Source organism: Hemitrygon akajei, chromosome 22 (assembly GCF_048418815.1).
Source record: "Hemitrygon akajei chromosome 22, sHemAka1.3, whole genome shotgun sequence".
NCBI lineage: Eukaryota > Metazoa > Chordata > Chondrichthyes > Myliobatiformes > Dasyatidae > Hemitrygon > Hemitrygon akajei.
This window is the reverse complement of record NC_133145.1, coordinates 22,557,262-22,578,833: the sequence shown is the minus strand read 5'-3', so window position 1 is coordinate 22,578,833 and position 21,572 is coordinate 22,557,262. Positions and strand designations below refer to the sequence as shown.

At 42.2% G+C, this 21,572-nt stretch overlaps 1 protein-coding gene and 1 long non-coding RNA gene across 4 annotated transcripts; one reads left to right on the top strand and one right to left on the bottom strand.

The window, feature by feature from the left end:
- Positions 1 to 1,308: 1,308 nt before the first annotated feature.
- pts (6-pyruvoyltetrahydropterin synthase) lies at positions 1,309 to 16,924 on the bottom strand. 3 transcript variants are annotated; one of them, XR_012095903.1, is made up of 7 exons: positions 16,611 to 16,924; positions 12,960 to 13,039; positions 11,114 to 11,136; positions 9,550 to 9,606; positions 9,264 to 9,334; positions 2,933 to 3,126; positions 1,309 to 1,636 (listed from the first exon to the last, which is right to left on the bottom strand). XR_012095903.1 is itself a non-coding variant. In XM_073025833.1 (6 exons), exons 1-6 carry the CDS (start codon positions 16,703 to 16,705, stop codon positions 3,003 to 3,005), a joined length of 450 nt encoding a protein of 149 aa, XP_072881934.1. In that variant the 5' UTR covers positions 16,706 to 16,924; the 3' UTR covers positions 1,661 to 3,002. The 3 variants fall into 3 exon arrangements, 2 of the variants coding, with proteins under 2 accessions (XP_072881934.1, XP_072881935.1); XM_073025833.1 differs by lacking the exon at positions 1,309 to 1,636 and having other exon boundaries at positions 1,661 to 3,126; XM_073025834.1 differs by lacking the exons at positions 1,309 to 1,636; positions 16,611 to 16,924 and adding an exon at positions 16,215 to 16,326 and having other exon boundaries at positions 1,661 to 3,126.
- Positions 16,231 to 17,585, top strand: LOC140714552 (uncharacterized). The gene is made up of 2 exons (XR_012095904.1): positions 16,231 to 16,527; positions 16,889 to 17,585. It is a non-coding gene; the product is annotated as an uncharacterized lncRNA (long non-coding RNA).
- The last annotated feature ends 3,987 nt before the right edge of the window (positions 17,586 to 21,572 follow it).

Here is a 21,572-nt window from a genome sequence, read left to right as displayed (position 1 = left end):
GGCAACGAATAGGAATAAAAGGATCCTTTCCTGTTGCCTGTCAGTGACTAGTGGTGAGCTGCAGGAGTTGATGTTGCCTTCTTTTTATCAATGATTTAGATGATGGAATAAATGGTTTTGTTGCCAAGTTTGCAGACGATATGAAGATTGGAGGAGGGACAAGTAGTGTGGAGGAACCAGGCAGGTTGCAGAAGGACTTAGACAGATTAGGATAAAGGGCAAGAAAATGGCAAACGAAATACAATGTTGGGAAGTGCATGGTCAAGCACTTTGGTAGTAGAAATAAATGTGCAGACTATTTTCTAAAAGGGAAGAGAATCCAAAAATATGAGATGCAAAGGGATTTGGGATTCCTTGTGCAGAACACGCTAAAGGTTACCTTGCAGGCTGAGTCAGTGGTGAGGAAGGCAAATGCATTGTTAGCATTGATGTCAAGAGGTCTAGGATACAAGAGCAGATATGTGATGCTGAGGATTTGTAAGGTACTGGTGAGCCCTGACCTTGAGTATTGTGAACAGTTTTGGGCTCTTATCTAAGATACGCTGGCATTGGAGAGGGTTCAGAGGAGGTTCACAAGAATGATTCTGAGAATTACAGGAGGGTTATCATATGAGGAACATTTGATGACTCTGAGTCTGTACTCGCTGGAATTTAGAAGGAGGGATCTCATTGAAACCTTTCAAACATTGAAAGGCCTAGACAGAGTAGATGCGGAAAGGGTCTTTCCAAAGGTGAGGAAGTCTAGGACAAGAGGGCACAGCCTCAGGATAGAGGGGGCGACCATTTAAAACAGAGATGCGGAGAAATTTCTTTAGTGGTGAATTTGTGGAATTAGTTACCACAGGCTGCTGCAGAGGCCGGGTCGTTCAGTGTATGTAAGGCAGAGATTGATAGGTTCTTGACTGGACATGGCATCAAATGTAACGGGGAGAATGCAGGAGAGTGGAGCTGAGAAGGGGAGAAAAGAATCAGCTATGATTGAATGATGCAGTCTCGATGGGCCAAATGGCCTAATTCCACTCCTATGTCTCATGGTCTTACACTGTTGCTTCATTCATTTTACTGCATTTTTATGCATTGACATGGGGAAGGGCTCAGTATTGTTAAAGTTCCTTGACTGTCCTGGGCATGATTCTCCATGGGAACATCCCCTCTTTATCTACCTCCACCTCCAAAGCAGTATCTTGATTACGACTACACCCATATAATCTGCAGCAGCCACTAGGTTTCACTCTGAGGCACTATGAAATGATAATTTACAGAAGCATTGATTAGATTGGAGCAGATGGCAGGAAAATTCTATAGAAATAAATGACAAGAGTTTATTTTCTACATTCAAAACAATACTGCACCTGGGAACTTTTTTATTGTGCAACTTTCATGACTTTCACAGCAGTGAATTCCATGGAGAACTCTGTGTTAATATCATATATTGTGAACTTCTGATGCGACTATTACCAATCAATAAATAAATGGTGCTGCACCTCTTCCTGACCTTATAACATACAAATTATTTCTTAAGGAAGTGACACTGGTGGAAGAGAAACAGTCAGGAAGTTCCCGGTCCAGATTCCTCATGGGTAAGACTTCATGATGTCTGTTTGTAGCAAAATCGTTCAAAGTTGTTTATAATGGACTATATAAACAGAAGAAAAACAGATTGAAATGATTCTCTTTAATCTGAATTTTGTACATTATAAGATGACAGCAAACAAAAAGCAGCATGAAGAAATACTCATCAATTTTTTAAAAGAATTTACTGAGGAGTTTGTAGAGTTTTGGCACAACATCTAATACTTCAACAAACTTCGATAGGTGTGTAGTGGAGAGTATATCGACTGGCTGCATCACAGCCTGGTATGGAAATACCGATGCCTTTGAATGGGAAATCCCACAAAAAGGAGTGGATACGGCCCAGTTTATTATGGGGCATAACTTCACTTAACCTCATTTGCTCCATCAATGAAATGGTCCCACAACCAACTTTCAAGGATTCCTCCTCTCATGTTCTCGATAGCTATTGTTTATTTATTATTATTATTATTATTTCTTCTTGTATTTGCAGAGTTTGTTGTAAACTGCACTCTGGTTCAATGACCCATTTGGATGGCGTTTCATTAATTTTTTTAATGGTTATTATTCTAAAGATTTATTGAGTAGGCACACAGCAAAAAGAATCTGAGAGTTGTATATGGTGACATATACAATTTTTGATAACAAAAATTTACTTTGAGCAACCATATAATTTTACTTTAGACTGTCAGTTAATGCTTTGTAAATCCATTTTCTCTCAGCTTTGAAAATCCGTTTTCTCTCAGCTTTGATATGCATTTTTTTTGCTGTGTGGGAGAAATTTTGGCCACATTATTTTTGCTACTTCTGATTTCTTTGGTTCCATTAATATCATGATTGAGTGGTTCTGAACAACTGCTGCAGCATTGATCTCAATATATAGAAATAGCTTCAATAAAAGTAGATTTATTTTGCAGTTCTTGGAACTAAACCACAATTCACCATTCACAGTTTGAAATTCACATTGTTGTTTACGACAGAAATCCAATTTCATAACTTCTGCCATCTTTTTCCCCTTTTGCAATGCTGGGATTACAGTGCTTCAAGTAACAACCAACTTGTTTTGTTACTGCTTAACTAAGCAGAGAATGATCATAAACCAAGTTACTTTAAATTAAGTAGCAAGTGTAGGGAAAATAGATATAAATTCAAGTGTTGTAAAATTCCTCTTCAGCCAAAGAGTGAACAAATGGAATTAAATTTCAGGGACGGCAGTAGATGCAGAAACTCTAGTAACTCTTCAGCAACAACTGGATGTCAACATGGACTTTGGAACGGTTTGGGGTTCTCGTTTCTAATCTTAGTAAATTATTTGCAAAAGTCAACAAAAGTTAATAAAGGTATAATGCAGAGTCTTTACCGGGGTTAAATTCTGCATCACAAGATCTCAGTACGACAAGAACATTATCAAATCACAACGAGGATTTTCCTTATTCTCCACGGTACACAACAATGTTCTTTTTGGTTTCATACACCTTTACTTCATCGAGTAGACCTGGTGGAAGGCGTTTTTGTAGGTTTTCCCAGATGTAGATGGCTATGTTTTCAGTGGTACTATGCAGAAACATAAGAGGCTCAGTTATACAGGCTGTTCTGAATTTATTCCACCAGCTAGCCCACTTGGGTAGTTCAAGCACATCACTGCTACAGGACTGGAAAAAGTAGGTAAACATCAATTTTGAAATGTGCAATGTCAAACCTGTCTATAGTAAGCCTGTAAGTACATTGTTATGTGGTGCTGCTTTACAAGTCAAAATCAAAGCAATTTAAACATATTGCTGGAAAGTTAAAATTGACAGATTAAATCTTAATTAAGAAGGATCAAACCAAACATTTCCCAAGAAGGGTAATAACGGGTATACTGATTCACATAGGTAGTGGAGCAACAGGCTTACAACATACTCTATGCAAGATGAACATGGAACCTGCGCATAGCTCAAGGACCCAGAAGGCAGTAAAACAGAGGAGTTGAAGCCTACATGGTTTCATCTCGCGTGACCCGCAACACCAACCTAACATTCTTATCCATTATCTAATGATACTGCACTACATTTGACTGAATTTCATCAAAAACTCTGTTGCTAAACACTGTTAGGTACTTAGCACACAAGAAGCCCTTTCTAGAATTCTGTTTGTGATTTCTTGTGCACATGTCATACACATTTACAGAAACCATAGGATATCCACTGTGCGAAATGGCATTCAATACACACAGGTTGCTAGCATTTAAGGTCAAAGCTGACTCAGGCATATTCAAGGGAGCAGATGTCACCTATTGCATATCACCTGTTCAGATCATGTTCATCCCATCAACAATATTTTGGGTATACCCATCTTTAGGAGATTCCTTTTGTGTTTACAGCAAGCTTTATGCCCACTCCTGCCTTAAGGTGGCCGAAGAGATACTTGAGACATTAGCAATGATCTTTCTAGAATCACTAGATCCTGGAATGGTTCTGGAAGGCTGGAAAATTTCAAATGTGACTCCACTCTTCAAGAAGGGAAGGAGGGGAGAGAAAGGAAATGACAGGCCAGTAAGTCTGACCTCAGTGGTTGGGAAGAAGGTGGAGTCAATGGTTAAGGATGTAGTTTCAGGGTACATGGAGGCACATGATTAAATAGAGTGAAGTTAGCATGGTTTCCTTAAGGGAAAGTCTTGTCTGACAAAACTGTTGGAATTCTTTGAAGAAATAACAAACAGGATAGACAAAAGGAGAATCGGTGGATGTTGTGTACTTGGATTTTCAGAAGGCCTTTGACGAGGTGCCAAACATGAGGCTGCTTAACAAGTTAAGTGCCCATGGTATTCAAAGAAAAACTACTGGCATGGATAGAAGATTGGCTGATTGGCAGGAGGCAAAGACTGGGAATAAAGGGAGCCTTTTCTGGTTGGCTGTCGGTGACTAGTAGTGTTCCACAGTGGTCTGTATTGGCACCACTTCTCCTTACTTTTGGAAGACGGAATTGATGGCTTTGGGGCTAAGTTTGTGGATGATATGAAGACGGTGGAGGGGCAGGTAGTGTTGAGGAAGTAGAGAGGCTACAAAAGGACTTGGATAGATTAGGAGTATGGGCAAAGAAGTGGCAGATGCAATACAATGTTGGAAAGTGTATGGTCATGCACTTTAGTAGAAGAAATGAAAGACTATTTTCTAAATGGAGAGCACATTCAAAATTTTGAAGTGCAAAGGGATGTCCTTGTGCAGGATACCCTGAAGGTTAATTTGCAGGTTGAGTCAGTGGCGAGGAAAATTAATGCAATGTTAGCATTCATTTTGTGTGGACTAAAATATAAATGCAAGGATGTAATGGTGAGGCTTTATAAGGCACTGGTAAGGCCTCATGGAGTATTATGAGCAGCTTTGGGCCCTTTATCTAAGAAAGGATGCACTGACATTTTGAAGTGTTTAGAGGAGATTCACGAGAATGATTCCAGGAATGAAAGGGTTACCATATAAGGACCGGTTGATAGCTCTGGGTCTGTACTTACTAGATTTCAGAAGAATGAGGGGGGATCTTGTTGAAACCTATCGAATTTTGAATGGCCTCAATAGAACCGATGTGGAGAGCATGTTTCCTATGATTTGGAACTCTAGGACCTGAGGGCACAGGTTCAAAATAGAGTAATGTCCATTCAGAATGGAGGTGATGAGGAATTTCTTTAGCTAGAAATTAGAGTAGATATCGGTGGAATTCGTTGTCACCAGTGGCTGAGAAGGCCAAGTCATTGGGTATATTTGAGGCAGAGTTTGATAGATTCTTGATTAGTCAGGGCATGAAGGGTATTGGGAAAATGTAAGAGGTTGGAGCTGAGAGATAGATAGATAGATAGATAGATACTTTATTCATCCCCATGGGGAAATTCAACATTTTTTCCAATGTCCCATACACTTGTTGTAGCAAAAACTCCTTACATACAATACTTAACTCAGTAATAATATGATATGCATCTAAATCACTAACTCAAAAAGCATTAATAATAGCTTTAAAAAAAAAAAAGTTCTTAAGTCCTGGCAGTTGAATTGTAAAGCCTAATGGCATTGGGGAGTATTGACCTCTTCATCCTGTCTGAGGAGCATTGCATCGACAGTAACCTGTCGCTGAAACTGCTTCTCTGTCTCTGGATGGTGCTATGTAGAGGATGTTCAGGGTTTTCCATAATTGACCGTAGCCTACTCAGCGCCCTTCGCTCAGCTACCGATGTTAAACTCTCCAGTACTTTGCCCACGACAGAGCCCGCCTTCCTTATCAGCTTATTAAGACGTGAGGCGTCCTTCTTCTTAATGCTTCCTCCCCAACACGCCACCACAAAGAAGAGGGCGCTCTCAACAACTGACCTATAGAACATCATCAGCATCTCACTGCAGACATTGAATGACGCCAACCTTCTAAGGAAGTACAGTCGACTCTGTGCCTTCCTGCACAAGGCATCTGTGTTGGCAGTCCAGTCTAGCTTCTCGTCCAACTGTACTCCCAGATACTTGTAGGTCTTAACCTGCTCCACACATTCTCCATTAATGATCACTGGCTCCATATGAGGCCTAGATCTCCTAAAGTCCACCACCATCTCCTTGGTCTTGGTGACATTGAGACGCAGGTAGTTTGAGTTGCACCATATCACAAAGTCCTGTATCAGTTTCCTATACTCCTCCTCCTGTCCATTCCTGACACACCCCACTATGGCCGTGTCATCAGCGAACTTCTGCACATGGCAGGACTCCGAGAGGGAAATGGATCAGCCATGATGAAATGGCAGAGCAGACTCATTGGGCCAAAATGGCCTAATTCTGCTCCTATAACTTACGGCGTTATGGTCTTATATATTTCATTTCATTGTGACATAAGACACCATTTGGCCTGCATTAATGCCAGCTCTTAAGAGTAATTCAAATCCATGATTTATTTCCCTAACCCATTCCCGCACAAATACCCATTTATACCCCCTTTAGAGATCCCTTCAGACTATCTCAGAAGGTCATCTGAAGTGGTCTCCAGTAGGCTTTGTGACCGTTGTTGTTCGGTACAGTAGCCACAGTGAAAGGATAATACATGTTTATTTCTGTCTAGAAAGAAGTAACAGAGAAGAAAACAGGACATTACTGAGCACAGGAGCTGAAATGTTACGCTGAAGTTGTATAAGATATTGCTGAAAACAGATTTGGAGGATTGTATGTAGTTCTGGTCACCCGCCTACAGAAAAGATAGAAATAAAATTAAAAAGAGTACAAAGAAAATTTACAAGGATGTTGCTGGCTTTTGAGGATCTGAGTTGAAAAGAAAGGTTGAATAGGTCAGAATTTGATTTCTTGGAGTGTAGGAGAACGGGGAAAGTATTCAAAATTATGAGGGGTATAGACATGGTTAATGCTAGTTTCATCAGCACTGAAGTTAAGTGAAAGTAGAACTAGAGGTCACAGGTTAAGGGTGAAAGGTTAAATATTGCAGGAGACCCTAAGTGGGAACTTCTTCACTCAGAGGATGGAATGAGTTGCAAGGTGAAATGATAATTGCTGGTTTGATTTCAAAATTTAAGAGACATTTGTATGATGGGATGGTTACTGAGGGCTACGGTCCAGCTGCAGATTGATGGGATTAGACAGAATAACAGTTCAGCATAGACTAGGTGGGACAGAGTGCCTGTTTCTATGCTAGAGCACTCAACGACTCTGAAAGAAAACACTGAGTCTCAGGAGACTGCATGGAACATCAGATAAAAAAAAGTATTCCGCATGACGGGCAGCATCTATGAGGAAAAGTTAATCAGTTGATGTTTTGGTCAAAATCCTTCATCTGCACTGATTAGTCCATCTAGATGAAGGGTCTTGACCTGATACGTTGACAGTCCACTTCTCTTCTTAGATACTGCCTAACTTGTTATGTTTCTCCAGTAATCACTAGCTGCTCCGCCCTGCTGTACTGAACAAGAGAACTATTTCGAATACTGAAAAGGTCTATTTGGCCTTTCACATCTGTATCATTTTAAAAAGGACAACCTGCCTAATCCCAGCTGCCAGCACTATATCCGTAGCCCTGCATATCACGACTGTTTGTGTACAGTTTAAATGTGAGGAGACTGAAATGCTGGAATCTGGAGCATAAAAACCCCTCAAAGTACTGGAGAGTATAACATCGGTAGCAGAGCGAAGGGCACTGAGTAGGCTACGGTCAATTATGGAAAACCCTGAACATCCTCTACATAGCACCATCCAGAGACAGAGAAGCAGTTTCAGCGACAGGTTGCTATCGATGCAATGCTCCTCAGACAGGATGAAGAGATCAATACTCCCCAATGCCATTCGGCTTTACAATTCAACCGCCAGGAGTAAGATATGTTAAAGTGCCGGGGTTAGGACTCAATGTATTTAAGTAAACTACTTAAGAACTTTTTAAAAGCTATTATTAATGCTTTTTGAGAGGGTGATTTTAGATGCATATCATATTTTTACTGAGTTAAGTATTGTATGTAGTTAGTTTTGCTACAATAAGTGTATGGGACATTGGAAAAAATGTTGAATTTCCCCATGGGGATGAATAAAGTATCTATCTATCTATCTATCAAATTGCTGGAGGAACTCAGTGGCCCTGTGAAGGGAAATTGACAATTGACATTTAGGGCTGAGACCCTTCATATAGAATTCCAGATTACGACCTCTAAGTGATAAAAAAATATCTTTGCCTTTTCTTTACTACTTTTCTTCTACTACTGATTATCTCTCTTGTCTTTTGATCACTCTGTCAAAGAAAATGCATACTGTACTTATCTGACTAGAGCCATCACAATTTTATTCACCTCAATTAAGTCTCCTCTCAGCCTTTGCTGCTTCAGAGAAAATAACTCCAGTTTATCCAAATAATCTTAATATCTACAATTTTCCCATTATGGCAAAACCATTGTAAACCTCTGGCATACAATATTCAGTGCAATTGCAATTTTCATGCTAGGAGATGAACAGAAATATATGCAGATTTCAAACTGTGGCCTAATTATATTCTATTCCTCTGAAAGAAAAGTTGTCATTTTATCGTTATTTAACCTTATTGACCCATTATTTTATTTTTAAAGTATCCTTACACATATGTTCCAAGACCCTCTGTTCCTGCACACTTGAATTGTACACCCTTATATTACATATTTCATTGTTTTGTCTTTCCCCCCCTAATGAATTACCTCACATTTCCCTGGAATAAGTTCAATTTGCCATTTGTCTATGCAAATGACCAGCTATTTATATCTTCCTGCTGCCTAAACCCTTCCTCCTCACTGTCATTCACACCAAAAGAAACTGTATTACTGCAGAATTCAATCCAATGGCAAAGACTTGCAAATCCTGGAGCTTAGAAACAGAAATTGCTACAAACACTCCAATAAAGCAGCTACTGTAGGGAAAGAAAAGAGTTAAAATTTCAAGTTAATGACCCTCCTTTACAAAGTCACAAACTTTACACGTTAACTCTGTTTCCCTCCCCGTAGATCCTGTCTGACTTGAATATTTCAAGTATTCTAATTCTAATTGTTCTCTAGTTGCGGATTTCAATTAGATGTGCAAAACTGAAACAGGACTAATTGTATACTCCTCAGCATTAACATCCCTATCCATACCATACTTTTTATCACCCCTCTTTGTCATAAACACACAGAAGGTTTTTGTGCACACAGAATCTTCTATACAAGATAAAATCAAAGTACCTACCTAACAACATTAGCGAAGTATGGAACATCTTTGTCCAAGTTTTTGTGGTCAAGCTGCTTCATAATGACCTCCTTTTAAAGAAAGATCAGACAAAGATTTGATATCAGTACCGGAACAAATATTGTTTTCCTAAAAGGTTTAGACACAGCAGCCATACCAGGATAATTCATAACCTTAGGTACTATTTACCAGCATGGGCATTCATCCTGGCCACTCAACAACATAACAAGGCAGAGTGAATCACTCACCCACTCATTCAATAAAAATTTTTCCTCAGTTTAATCACCTGCAAGTGTTCCTTCAGTTCTGTGATATTAATCACCATACCAGTGATAGGATTGACCTGAAACAAATCATGAAATAATTTGAAGTTAGATTCCCCAGTTTTCCTAATGAACACGAGAAAGTCTAAATGGAGCCAGTATGATGACCCATGGAATGCTAACTTTGGTAAAAATCAAAACAGGAACTTATGATACTGGAAATCTGAAAAAAAATACAGAGGAAATGTTGTTAAGGCCCAACAAGTCTGCTAGCAACAGTGGAAAAAATGAAGTTAATGTTTCAAGTTTAAGCCTCCTTGGCAAAACTCAAAAATGTATTTACTTCTGCCAATTTCCATTTCTCACAATATCCAGCTGACTCATTTATTCCTGGATATCTTAGTTTCTGATAACTAATGATTACTCAACAACCAGCACCAGCCAAGATGAACTCCTGACACAATTTTCAGTTTGGATTAGACACAGGTTTCATTGCTGTGATCTAGCCTCATGCAATGTAAGGGCTGTCTTCCCCTTCTCTACCTCATGCCTCAGCCCAGGAACGAGAGAGATCATCTTCTCAAAGGGTACAACTTTACCACGACATCAATGCCCTCAAATTCACTCAGCTGGATAGTTCATTCCACAATCTGATTGTGCACTTCGTCCATGTTTGTACTTATAAGCAGACCTGTATCTCATGTTGCTTGTAGATATCATCGGAAGTTTAATTTAATTCCAAGACTCCTAGACAATACAGAAGGAATTTTAATTCTAGGTTAGGCATTTCCATTAATGTTAACTCTTCACTGATGTGCCTCTAGTATGTCTTCTACCACCTGACCAAGGCCTCCAATCTGAAATACTAATTCTGATTCTAAAGCCATATATTAAAATAATTCAGTTGAAACATGTCTAGCTTAGGAGTAGCTAATGGCTGTTTTTTTGCTCTAATTGCTATCCAACAGGTCAAAGACTTTCAGACACTTTCAGAGTCAATTTCTGGAGTTTTTTTGTACTAAAGGATAATTAACAGGCAGCCTTTACTCTTCTTACTTTTCTCTAAAGCAATAACAATCTCTTTAGTGTAAGTTACTGAACTCTTGACAGGTTGTGTGACTCAAGACCATTGAAAGGGTGCCTCTAATATAAAAATAATGCCAAGACCTAATGCTATGTGGGAAATACGGAGCTAAGAATTAACATGAGAAACTTAATGGGCTGTGGTTTTTTATCCCTGGAGTGTGGAAGGCCAAGTGATTACCTTGTCGAGGTTGGTAAGATCATCGGGGGCACAGTTAAGTCAGATAGTCACATTCCTTTTTGCAAGTATAAAAGTCTAAAAAACTAGAAGGAGATGAGTACAATTGCAATCTTTTAAAGGCATTTAGGATTTAGGACAGGTATATGGCCAGGAAAAGTTTAGACGGATATAGAGCAAATGTGGGTTCATGGGACTAGTGCAGGTAGACAACTTGGTCAGCATGAATGAGTTGGGCTGAAGGGCCTGTTTCTGAGCTGTATAACTTTATGACTCTATATAGCTCTTGCATCATTTTAACAGTTGCCAGCAATTTCATGACTCACCTCACCACATACGGTAACTTCCACTGTAAAACACAAATTATATTGAGTTAGAACGTTCAGACTAGAAATTGAACTGCTGAAATGAAACTAGAAAACCACTCGTGCTCTTCAAAACTGATAAAATCTACTTTGCAGAGTATGTTTACAGATTTTTCTAAAATATAGAATTTCAACATATGAACAAGTACAACACCTTTAGTAAAAGGTAGAGAATTAGTTGAGGGTCAATAAATACACAAGATAAAGGCCGGATTAAATTCTGCACAGTCCACTACACCATGGCACAGATGTTCATGTGTAATTCTGAAAAGCGCCAGTCCTTGATCTCACTGGAGCCAGTAGACAGCAAGGAGGAAAAAAATGTTTCGCATGGCTTTCGGCATTCCTGATCACTCGACTTTAGCCAATCTACTCGCCTCAGTTTTTGCTTACTAATTGCTTGGTTCCCTCGTTAGCACCACACCTTCTCAAATGCTACTGAGCAACACAAGGAAACAACATGCCAATGATACTCCTCCAGCAGTGAAGCTTGTCAGAGGGAAGGGATCTCCAGAAGACTGGGTTGATAAATTTATTGATCAAGAGCAAAGGCCATGTGCAGTAAAACTAAGCCGATTTGGTGACCTACCCAACTGAAGCTGTTTTGTACCTGCAGGCAGGAGCCAATGTGTTTTTTCCCTGGAAAACAGTTCACTGTTGCATTGACTCCAGACATTAACAGGCATTGTTAATATCCCGCCATTGCAAGGCATATTGGTACAGTGGATCACTCTCATAGCAATTCTAAAGCTATTGCTGAAACGCAAATGGGTGTTGCATGGCTTTGTGGCTGGAAGTGTGCTTACCCACCCTGACGGCTTGGTGAGAGGTAAAGAGCAGGCTAGTTGCTATAGTCTGATAACCAAAGCCTGAGAATGGTTAGGCAAGGAAGTTTCAAGGCAGGTTTAGGAGAGGTAGCAATAGGACCCGGCTTTAAGTAACGGGAAATGGGGACCTCCACTGGGGGCTCGGTAAGGTGCTTCAAGCATCAGGATTATAGAATATGGGCTCTATAAGGACTGGTTTGTGGGCGGGGGAGAAGGGAGATGAGCAAGTAATGTCTGTGCCATAGGGGGGAGGGGGAATTGTGAATGGATGGTGACTCCGTGCAAGATAGGGAGATTGGGATTTGATATACAGGGGTTCCATCCATTGTTTAGTTTTAAAACCTCAGGAGAACTGAAAGGTGACCATTGTGCTTTAATTTCCCCTGCAACCTCCATTGTGAAGAGAAATAACCCATGGTCCACCGTAGTGGCAGAAAGGGCAACAATCTGCTGGGAAACTCAGCAGGTCAAGCCTTATCTGCGGGAGGAAAGGAATTTCAGGTTGAGACCCTCCACAAGTCCTCCACAGTGTTTTAACCTGAAATATCACCCCCCCCCCCCCCCCACAGATGCTGCTCACCGACTGAGTTTCTCCTGATTTCAGCATTTGTAGCCTTGGGTCTCCCAGCTGGCTGAATCTCTGAAATGATGCAAAAGGACCTGGAAATAGTTGTCATTCAGCTCCTTTTAGGCAAGGGTCATCACAAGCTGGCCACTAACAGTGAAACAAAAACATACAACCCAACTTAGCTACACAGTTGACTCCACAATCTGCTCTGTGCTTCAGTGGCTAATGAACCTCACAGATCTGTCTCTGATCCACAGAGGAGCACTACAGCTCTTCTGAGAGCAATAATCAAACGCTTTTGAGGGAGTTTACCAGCTACAGATCCCATGCCATACCTGGATTCAGTCAATTGCTAATCAAATGCTTCTTGAACTACATGCTTACACCAACAAGCCATTCATCACGTACTGACCTTTGTAGTTATGACCATGACCATTTGGGTTGTTGCATTGTCCAAAAATTCTCTTGTTCTCTTCATCACTCAAGGAATTACTGGAAAACAAGTTGAAAATGGCAATCATATCTTTTCTGAAAAATAGTCATTTGATACATTACAGATGCTCCTCAGGGTTCAGTATTGGGACCACTATTTTTCACATTGTTTGTCCATGGTTTGGATAATGGAATTGATGGCTTTGTGGCAAAGTTTGCGGATGATACGAAGACTGGTGGTGGGGTAGGTAGTGCTGAGGAAGCAGAACTTAGACAAATTGGGAGAACGGGCAAAAAAGTGGCAGATGGAATAGTGTTGGGGAAGGTATGATAATGCGTTTTGGTAAAAGGAACAATAGTGCAGACTATTATCTAAATGGGGAGAAATTCAAACATCAGAGGTTCAGGGGAACTTAGGAGTCCTCGTGCAAGACTCCCAGAAGGTTAATTTACAGGTTGAGTCTGTAAGGTTGAAAACAAATGGAATGTTGGCATTTATTTCAAGGGGATTGAATTTAAAAGCAAGGAGATAATGCTGAAGCTTTATAAGACACTAGTCAGTCCTTACTTGGACACCATATCTCAGATAGGATGTGTTGTCATTGGACATTGGAGAGAGTCCAAAGGAGTTTCAAGAGGATGATCCTGGGAATGAAGGAGTTAACATCTGAGGAGTGCTTGGCAGCTTCAGGCCTGTACTCACTGGAATTTAGAAGAATGTGGTGGGGGGGGGGGGTGATCTCATTGATGCCTACTGAATGTTGAAAGGACTAGATAGGGTGAATGTGGAGAGGATGTGTCCTGTGGTGGGGGTACTCAAAACTAGAGGACACAGGCTCAAAATTGAGGGGCGACCTTTTAGAACAGAGGCAAGGACCATAAGGCGATAAGACATAGGAGCAGAATTAGGTCATTTGGCCCATCAAGTCTGCTCCGCCATTCAACCATGGCTGATCCTTTTTTCCCTTCTTAGCCTCGCTCCCTGCCCTTCTCCCCATAACCTTTAATGGTATGGCCAATCACGAGCCTCTCAATCTCAACTTTAAATACACCCAAACACCTGGCCTCCACAGTTGCCTGTGGTAACAAATTCACCACCATCTGGCTAAAGAAATTTCTCCACATCTCTGTTTTAAATAGATGGCCCTCTAACCTGAGGCTGTGCCCCCTTGTCCTAGATGCTCCCACCATGGGAAACATCCTTTCCACATTACTGTCTAGGGCTTTCAACATTCGAAAGGTTTCAATGAGGTCCCTTCCCTCATCCTTCTAAATTCCAGGGAGTACAGGCCAAGAGCCATCAAACGTTCCTCATATGATAACCCTTTCGTTCCCGGAATCATCTTTGTGAACCCTCTCCAATGCCAGCACATCTTTTCTCAGATAAGGAGCCCAAAACTGTTCTCAATACTCAAAGTGAGGCCTCAGCAGTGCCTTATAAAGCCGCAGCATCACATCCTTGCTCTTGTATTCTAGACCTCTTGAAATGAATGCTCACATTGCATTTGCCTTCCTCACCACCGACTCAACAAGACCATAAGGTAAAAATTTTTTTAGCTATAGGATGGTGAATCTGTGGATTGCTCTGACACTGACTGTGCTGGAAGCCAAGTCCGTGGGTATATTTAAAACAGAATTTGATACTTTTCTGATCGGCCAAGGCATGAAAGGATATGGTGAGAAGGCAAGTGTATGGGATTGAGTGGGATCCGGGATCAGCCATGATGGAATGGCAGAGCCAACTTGATGGGCTAAATGGCTTAATTCCGCTATTACCAGTTATGGTCTAATAATGAGTGTGAAATAACAAGATTAAGATTCCTTAAAGTGAGAACATCACTTTGGTTGAAGGAACACCAGAAACAGAATGAATGTAGTTATCCCCTGGTGATGGTTGAGGGGGTAGTAACTGGTCTTGAACCTGGTGGTGTGAGTACTGAGGCATCTGTACCTTCTACCTGATGGCAGCAGCGAGAAAAAAGCACGGCCTGGGCGGTGAGCATCTTTGATGATGGATGCTGCTTTTCTACGGCAATGTTTCATGTAGATGTGCTCAGTGGTTGGGAGGCTTTACCCATGATGTACTGGGCCAAATCCACTACCTTTTGCAGGGTTTTCTGCTCAGAGGCATTGGTGTTCCCATACCAGGCCATACTGCAGCCAGTCAAGCACACTTTCCACCACACATCTATAAAAGTTCGCCAAGGTTTCTGATGACATGCCGAATCTCGGCAAACTCCTGAAGAAGTAGAGGCACTGTCATGTTTTCTTTGCAACTACATTTATATGATGGGTCCCAGACAGGTTCTCTGGGATAGTGACACCCAGGAATTTAAAATCGCCACCTGAGTACTAGCTCATGGACCTCTGGTTTCCTTCACTTTAAGTCTATGATCAGTTCCTTGGTCTTACTGACATTGAATGAGAGCTTGTTGTTATTATACCACTCAGCCAAATTTTCAGTCTCCCAACTTTATACTGATTCATCACCCTGTTTGATACGGCCCACAACAGTGGTGCCATCAGCAAACTTGAATATGGTGTTGGAGCTGTACTTAGCCACACGATCATAGGTGTAAAGCGAGTAGGGGGGGGGGGCTAAATCCACATCCCTGTGGTCATCAGTGCTGATGAAGGTTATGGACGTGCTTTTGTCAATCCATGCTACCAATTTAATTTGAACCTTCTCCAGAAGCAGTCAATTCCCTGCCAAATGGGAAATCCATGTGAAATGCTTAGCATCAGTCAGAAGCGGTGCTGCCCAAAAGATGAATTCACATATCATGTGATTTTGATGAAGGATGTGTTAAATTTTCCTCATCAATGGGCGAGTGGTCAGCCAGTTTATCCATGCCAATGTTTTGTTTCCCTACTGGAAAAGTTAACAGGTGATGAATCAATTTAAGGAAATCAGGAGAAAAAAAGGGTTAAAATATCGAAGTGCAGACAATGATAATGTATTAAAAAAAATCTGCCCCGTTAATGTAGTCAAATGTGTAATTATTTTAAAAATCGATATATTCGGTTCTAAGACAATCTTATATGTCATCTATTAAATTAAATAATTTCAACAGTCGGTTATTTAGGGCCAAATATCATTCGGAGGTTCAGAGTTGATGAAACTCCAAAATAAAACCCTGTAGCTGTTAAAAATCCGAAATTTTAAAAAAAGGTAACTAAGGGCTGACGAGGGCTCGGAACGTGAACTCTGATCTGCTTTTGCTGCCTGACCTACCGAGAGTTTCCAGCAGTTTTTGTTAACATCCTGGGTGTGGATTTATTCCGCAGTTTGCAAGTGCCGCCTCATACAATCACATCCAGTCTCTCAACCTTTCTACAGTGAAATGCAGACCGCGGTTTCGCTTATTCGCACAACGGAAGGGAACAACGTAATGCCTCCGTACCAGAGAGACGTCCACTCGGTTCTGGGATTTGTAGTTTTGGAACAATCCTTCCCGTTTGCTCCAAGATCAACAAAAAAATCTACAGATAATTTAACCGCAGGCAGGAGAGGGAAACGTATACTTTTCTGTATACCGATGATTATTGTATGTCCTGCGATATTGCAGATACATTATTTTGGCTTGAAACATACATTCTGAAACTGCAGCCGGTGTGTTTGTTCAATTACCTGTGGAGGCGATGAGCTGCACAGAAAGACTCCGCTCTTGTGACCCGCACGACTCTGCCAGCTCCTGCTCCCTTTCCCGCATTGCCCACCTCCATCTGAACACCTATAATCTCCTCTCTAATTGGAGTTGGCTGAGCCCGGCACGTTGTAAATCATATGCTCACGCCAGCTGCGCACGATAATACGTTACGGTGATCTTCCGGGCAGAATCTCCACGTTCTGCCGAAATGTTTACAGCTCGATACCGAACGTCACTTATTCTCTCTTTTTTTTTGCAGGAAGTTGTGAACGCGAGTCTCGCTGTCCCCGAGGGCGGAGAAAATGTGGCGTGTGGATAAAGACAAAACAGATACTGAAACAATGAAAACACTTCCGGAGATTTTGGGGGTACAGCTGGCATCATATCTAAATATAGATCAGAGATACAGCACGAAAATAAGCTCTTTGTCTCACCATCCATCAGATCCCTTTTTTAATCTTCCCTCATGTGCCCCCCCCCCCCACCAACCCCAGGTTCTACCACTCACCCACACACTAATGGCAATTTAAACTGGCCAATTAATTTACCAACCTACATGTTTTTGGGATGAGGAGAAATTCACACAACCACAGGGAAAATACGCAAACTCCATAGAATCCGCTCTGAGGGTTGAGCCGGCACGGAACAGTGGCTGCACTAGCTGAACCACTATGTCACTTAACATGAGAAGGTGGAACTAGTTAAGGGTTTTCCACCCAAGTCCTGACACTTCAGGATCAGGTTTAATATCACCGGTATATGTCATGCAATTTGTTAACTTTGTGGCGGAAGTGCAATAATGATGATCATAGAGAAAACCCAGGAATTACAGTGAGTACAGTATGTGGTTATTAAGTGAGCAAACAAGTCGTGCAAACTAAATAAATAAAAAAAACAGTGAGGTAGTGTTCATGGATTCAATGTCCATTCACTTCCCTGTTGGCTTGATGAAGTAATATTGGATTTTTATTTCATGGGTTTGAAGGGGCTAAGTTGGATAACACCAGGACGTGGGCAGTGGTTCTGATGCGCCACTAAGCTGCAGAAGTTTGGCCTTATGTTGAGTTCATGATGCAAACCGGCCTTCCTTCCATTGACTCTGCCTACACTTCCAGTGGCCTCGGGAAATCAAGGATCCCTCCCAACTCAGTCGTACTCTCCTCTTCCTCTTTCCGTCAGGAGAAGATACAAACAGCATTGGGCTCAAGGGCATCTTCTATCCTGCTGATGTCAAACACCTGAATGGACCCCTTGCATGTTTAAAGATGAGGTTAATCTCCTGATATTCCTCACTGTTGAATTTATGCCTCCCAAACTTACAATATGGAAACACCCATTTCTTCTACTTCATACACAGCCCATTGTTCTCACCCCAACCAACAGAGACCACTCTAACACTTTTATATGTGACTCTCGCTTTGGCTAGCGGGTTAATATAGGGGATGATAGCCCCCGCCCCCAGCCCGGCCAAACTTAAGAAAAATTGTTTGGGTGGATGCTGCACGATGTGTCCCCTGTTACTAATCGGTACCACGAAATATCAAACAGTACACAATATGCGATTAAACAATTGAGTTTTATTATTCTTAATTTGACTATATGGTTAGTAAAGAAAACAAAAAAAGAAAAAGGGCCCATTCTCATGAGACACAAATGTTGGAGCTCACTGATAAGGCCGTTCGTTCACCATCGGCCTCCTCTGATCGTCGCTGACCTTCAGACCCTCACTCCATGTCCACTCCGCCTGAGGTCTACCAATTCTCTCCATTCACGTCTTCTCTCCTCATCTCTCCCTGGCAAAAGAACTGCAAATTCCTGGCTCCCAGACACACAAGTATTACGAACCCCGTAACTGGGTCACTTACCAGCAAAGATAGAGAGGTCCGTTGAAGTCTGATGGTACTATTTTTAAACGTTTTTATTTATAAAGGGGCACAAAAGTAAGGTTAATACAAACATTCAGATAATATACGTCGTCAATACTCAATCTAAAGCGCGGGTATAGTAATAATCATCAATAAGAAGTAGCTCTATCATTTTGTCTAGGGGTAAAAATATTGTAAGATGGAAATATAAAAGTCTTTCGATTTAATGCAGGCTTTTAGCCGTTTGGGGACCGCTGGGTTTCACTTGTTGGAGAGAGAGAGATTTTTGGTGAGAAAAACTTGCCAGTCTTTTGGGCGCAAACCGTTGAATCGGGAACGTGGGTTCCCCGTTGTCAGTTTGAAGTCCTTTTCGGTGTTATCAGCCACCCGTTCCCCAGGCAAGGGGAAACGAACCACACGTGGCTTCCGAATAGCTTCCCATTATCACAAGAGCGATGAGCGATGGTGTCTCCTTCTGGTGAGTCGCTAGGGGACTGCCTCCTGCAGCCCCTTTTTATCTTGACTTGCAGAGTTGTAGATGTCAATCAAGGTGGGGTGATACAATCCCCACCCCACATTGCCCGAGGGTGTCCACGTAGCCCTGATAGCTGGCACGTAGCATGGGGTCGCAATCCACAAAGGTGTCTCCAAGAAACAATGGTCAACATCCGTTGCGTTGTCTTTCTGAAGATTCTCACTCATTTCCTGGGTCCCAGACCCGAATTAATAGCGATCTTGTGGTTCTCAGGAAGGAGGGGGCTGGGATCATAACACCTCCCCTCTTAAAAACGTTTTTACCAGTGGTTAAAAACAGATTTGTACAGAGTCTTACAGGATTTTAGAATCTAACACAATACACAAGCTTTTCTTTTCACTACAGAGCTATACAGTTATACATTTAATTCAGCATCTAAACAGTTAACGATTACAGTGGCACTTCCTTTAATATTTTTCCCTCTTGTACCTGACTAAAGGCTGGTAGCATCAGATTTCAACTTAACAGGCAGGTTCCAAGGAGGTTGTCTTTGTTATTCACATGCTTTGTCAAAATCCTGTACAGCCGGTTTTTCTATTTAAAAATGGCGCCCCCATTAACCGTCACCTTTTTTCCGGTGAGTTCCTACGGGAGGAACTCAAGTAATTTGGTGAGGTAAACTCCCGCCCGCCTCGATCATAGGAGTTATTTTATCAACACCGTGTCCCAGACTTAGGTCATTTCCACCCAATTCTTTAGTTTTAAGCAAGTTGCTAGTTTTCTCTTCAGGAACCGTCATGCTATTAGTTTTCAATTTAAGATCTGCAAGCGACCCCTCTTTGTTCAAACAGCATTTCAAATTCTGCTGTTTCACACCACACCCTTGAATAACAATAATGTGTGGGGCCCCGGCAGCTCCCGGCTTACTCTGTAAGCGATCTGCAGGGTTTAAAATTTCTTCATTCGATTTGGGAACTACAAACTTTCCGTTCCTTTCAATAATAATATTTATCTCCCCATGTTCGAGTTCCACTTTAAGTTTCACCACCCCTTCGAGTACAAACACCTGGGAACCCTCACTTCCCACAATTACCAGGGTTAACCCTGTCTTCACTGAACCCAGTCTATCTGACCCAAAAGGACGGCCGTCTCATTCAGCTGAATCAGATACCTCAGACCTTTTCTGAGCTCCGTGACTAGGTTCAGGACCACGTGCATCCCCGTCTTGGACACACTCAAACGGGACATTGACCTCTTCCAGGCTTTCAATACCCGTACCTTTTTCAAATTCCAAATTCCCTTGCTCCTCCCAGCTACTCTCTGGGCAACTCCCTTCCGGAGTAAACTCAACCCCACGGGCTGAAACAACCTCATCTGCCAAGCCAGCAGACCTCTCCAAGGTAATGGCATCCTTTTCATCTAGGACTGCCCTCATCCCATTATCGGGAACACTTTTATAACTCTCAACTTCTTCAAACAGGTCTGCCAACCCCGACAGATCATCCATGTCCAACCCTGGACCTTTTAACAGCTTTATCTGTTTCTCATCTTTATTTCCTACCTTTAGGACCTTCCTCTTCGCTAAGGGAAGATCTATCTCCTCTCCCTTACCCCCTTTCACTTTACTACTCCTCGTTTTACCACCCTCTAAACCCTCGTGGCACAGGGTCGGTAAAGACGTCTCGGCCAAATCAAAACTGGCTAGATTTAAACTGCTCTCGTTCTCAGCTGCCGCTCTCAACAGGCTGCGAGTGACCGCGCATGCGGGATAGATCTTAGGATCTGAGGGAGTGGCCTCAACCCTCGCAGGCTGGGTTGTCAGCTTCACGGCTGCACCCATCTTCCCACCCGCTAGGTCGTTACCCAGAAGGACGTCCACGCCTTCCCCCGGCAACTCCGGCAGGACCCCCAGTTCCACTGGTCCCGACACCAACTCACAATCTAGAAGGACCCTATGCAAAGGCACCACTTCGGTCCATTTTCCTATGCCTCTCAGGGCTATCTCTCCCGTCTGAGGTCCGAACTCCAACACCTTACTGCTAATCAATGAGAGCTCAGCCCCTGTGTCTCTCCAAATCCGTACTGGAATTGGTGGGTCCCCCTCCCTCAAAGACACGGTTCCGTGTGACAGACAAATCTCAGATCCTTCTCGCACTCTGCCTACCCGGGACCCTCTTGTCGATTTTCTGATTACCACTGCACACCCGATAGGGGCCGCTGCTTTCCCTTTTTCTGGCTCCTTCCTCGGAGCTGGGCATTTAGATGCAATATGTCCCACCTTTCCACAATTAAAACAGGTCAAACCAGGAAATCTCCAGGTTTCTGGCCTGTTATCCTCACTTTTTCTGCTAGCTCCCGGCTGAGTTTCTCCCTTAGCCGGCGGGCTTTCCCTACCATTCCCACGGTCTCTCGGGTAACTTTTTGGCGAGGAAAACTTTGTCCTGTGGGTTAGGGCATATTCATCTGTGAACCTAGCAATTTCTGAGATGGACTTATTCGGCTTCTCATTCAAATACATCCAGATCTCCTCCGGAACACAACCTTTAAATTCCTCAATCAAAAATAACTCCCTGAGACGCCCATCCTCGCTCACCTTTTCTGCG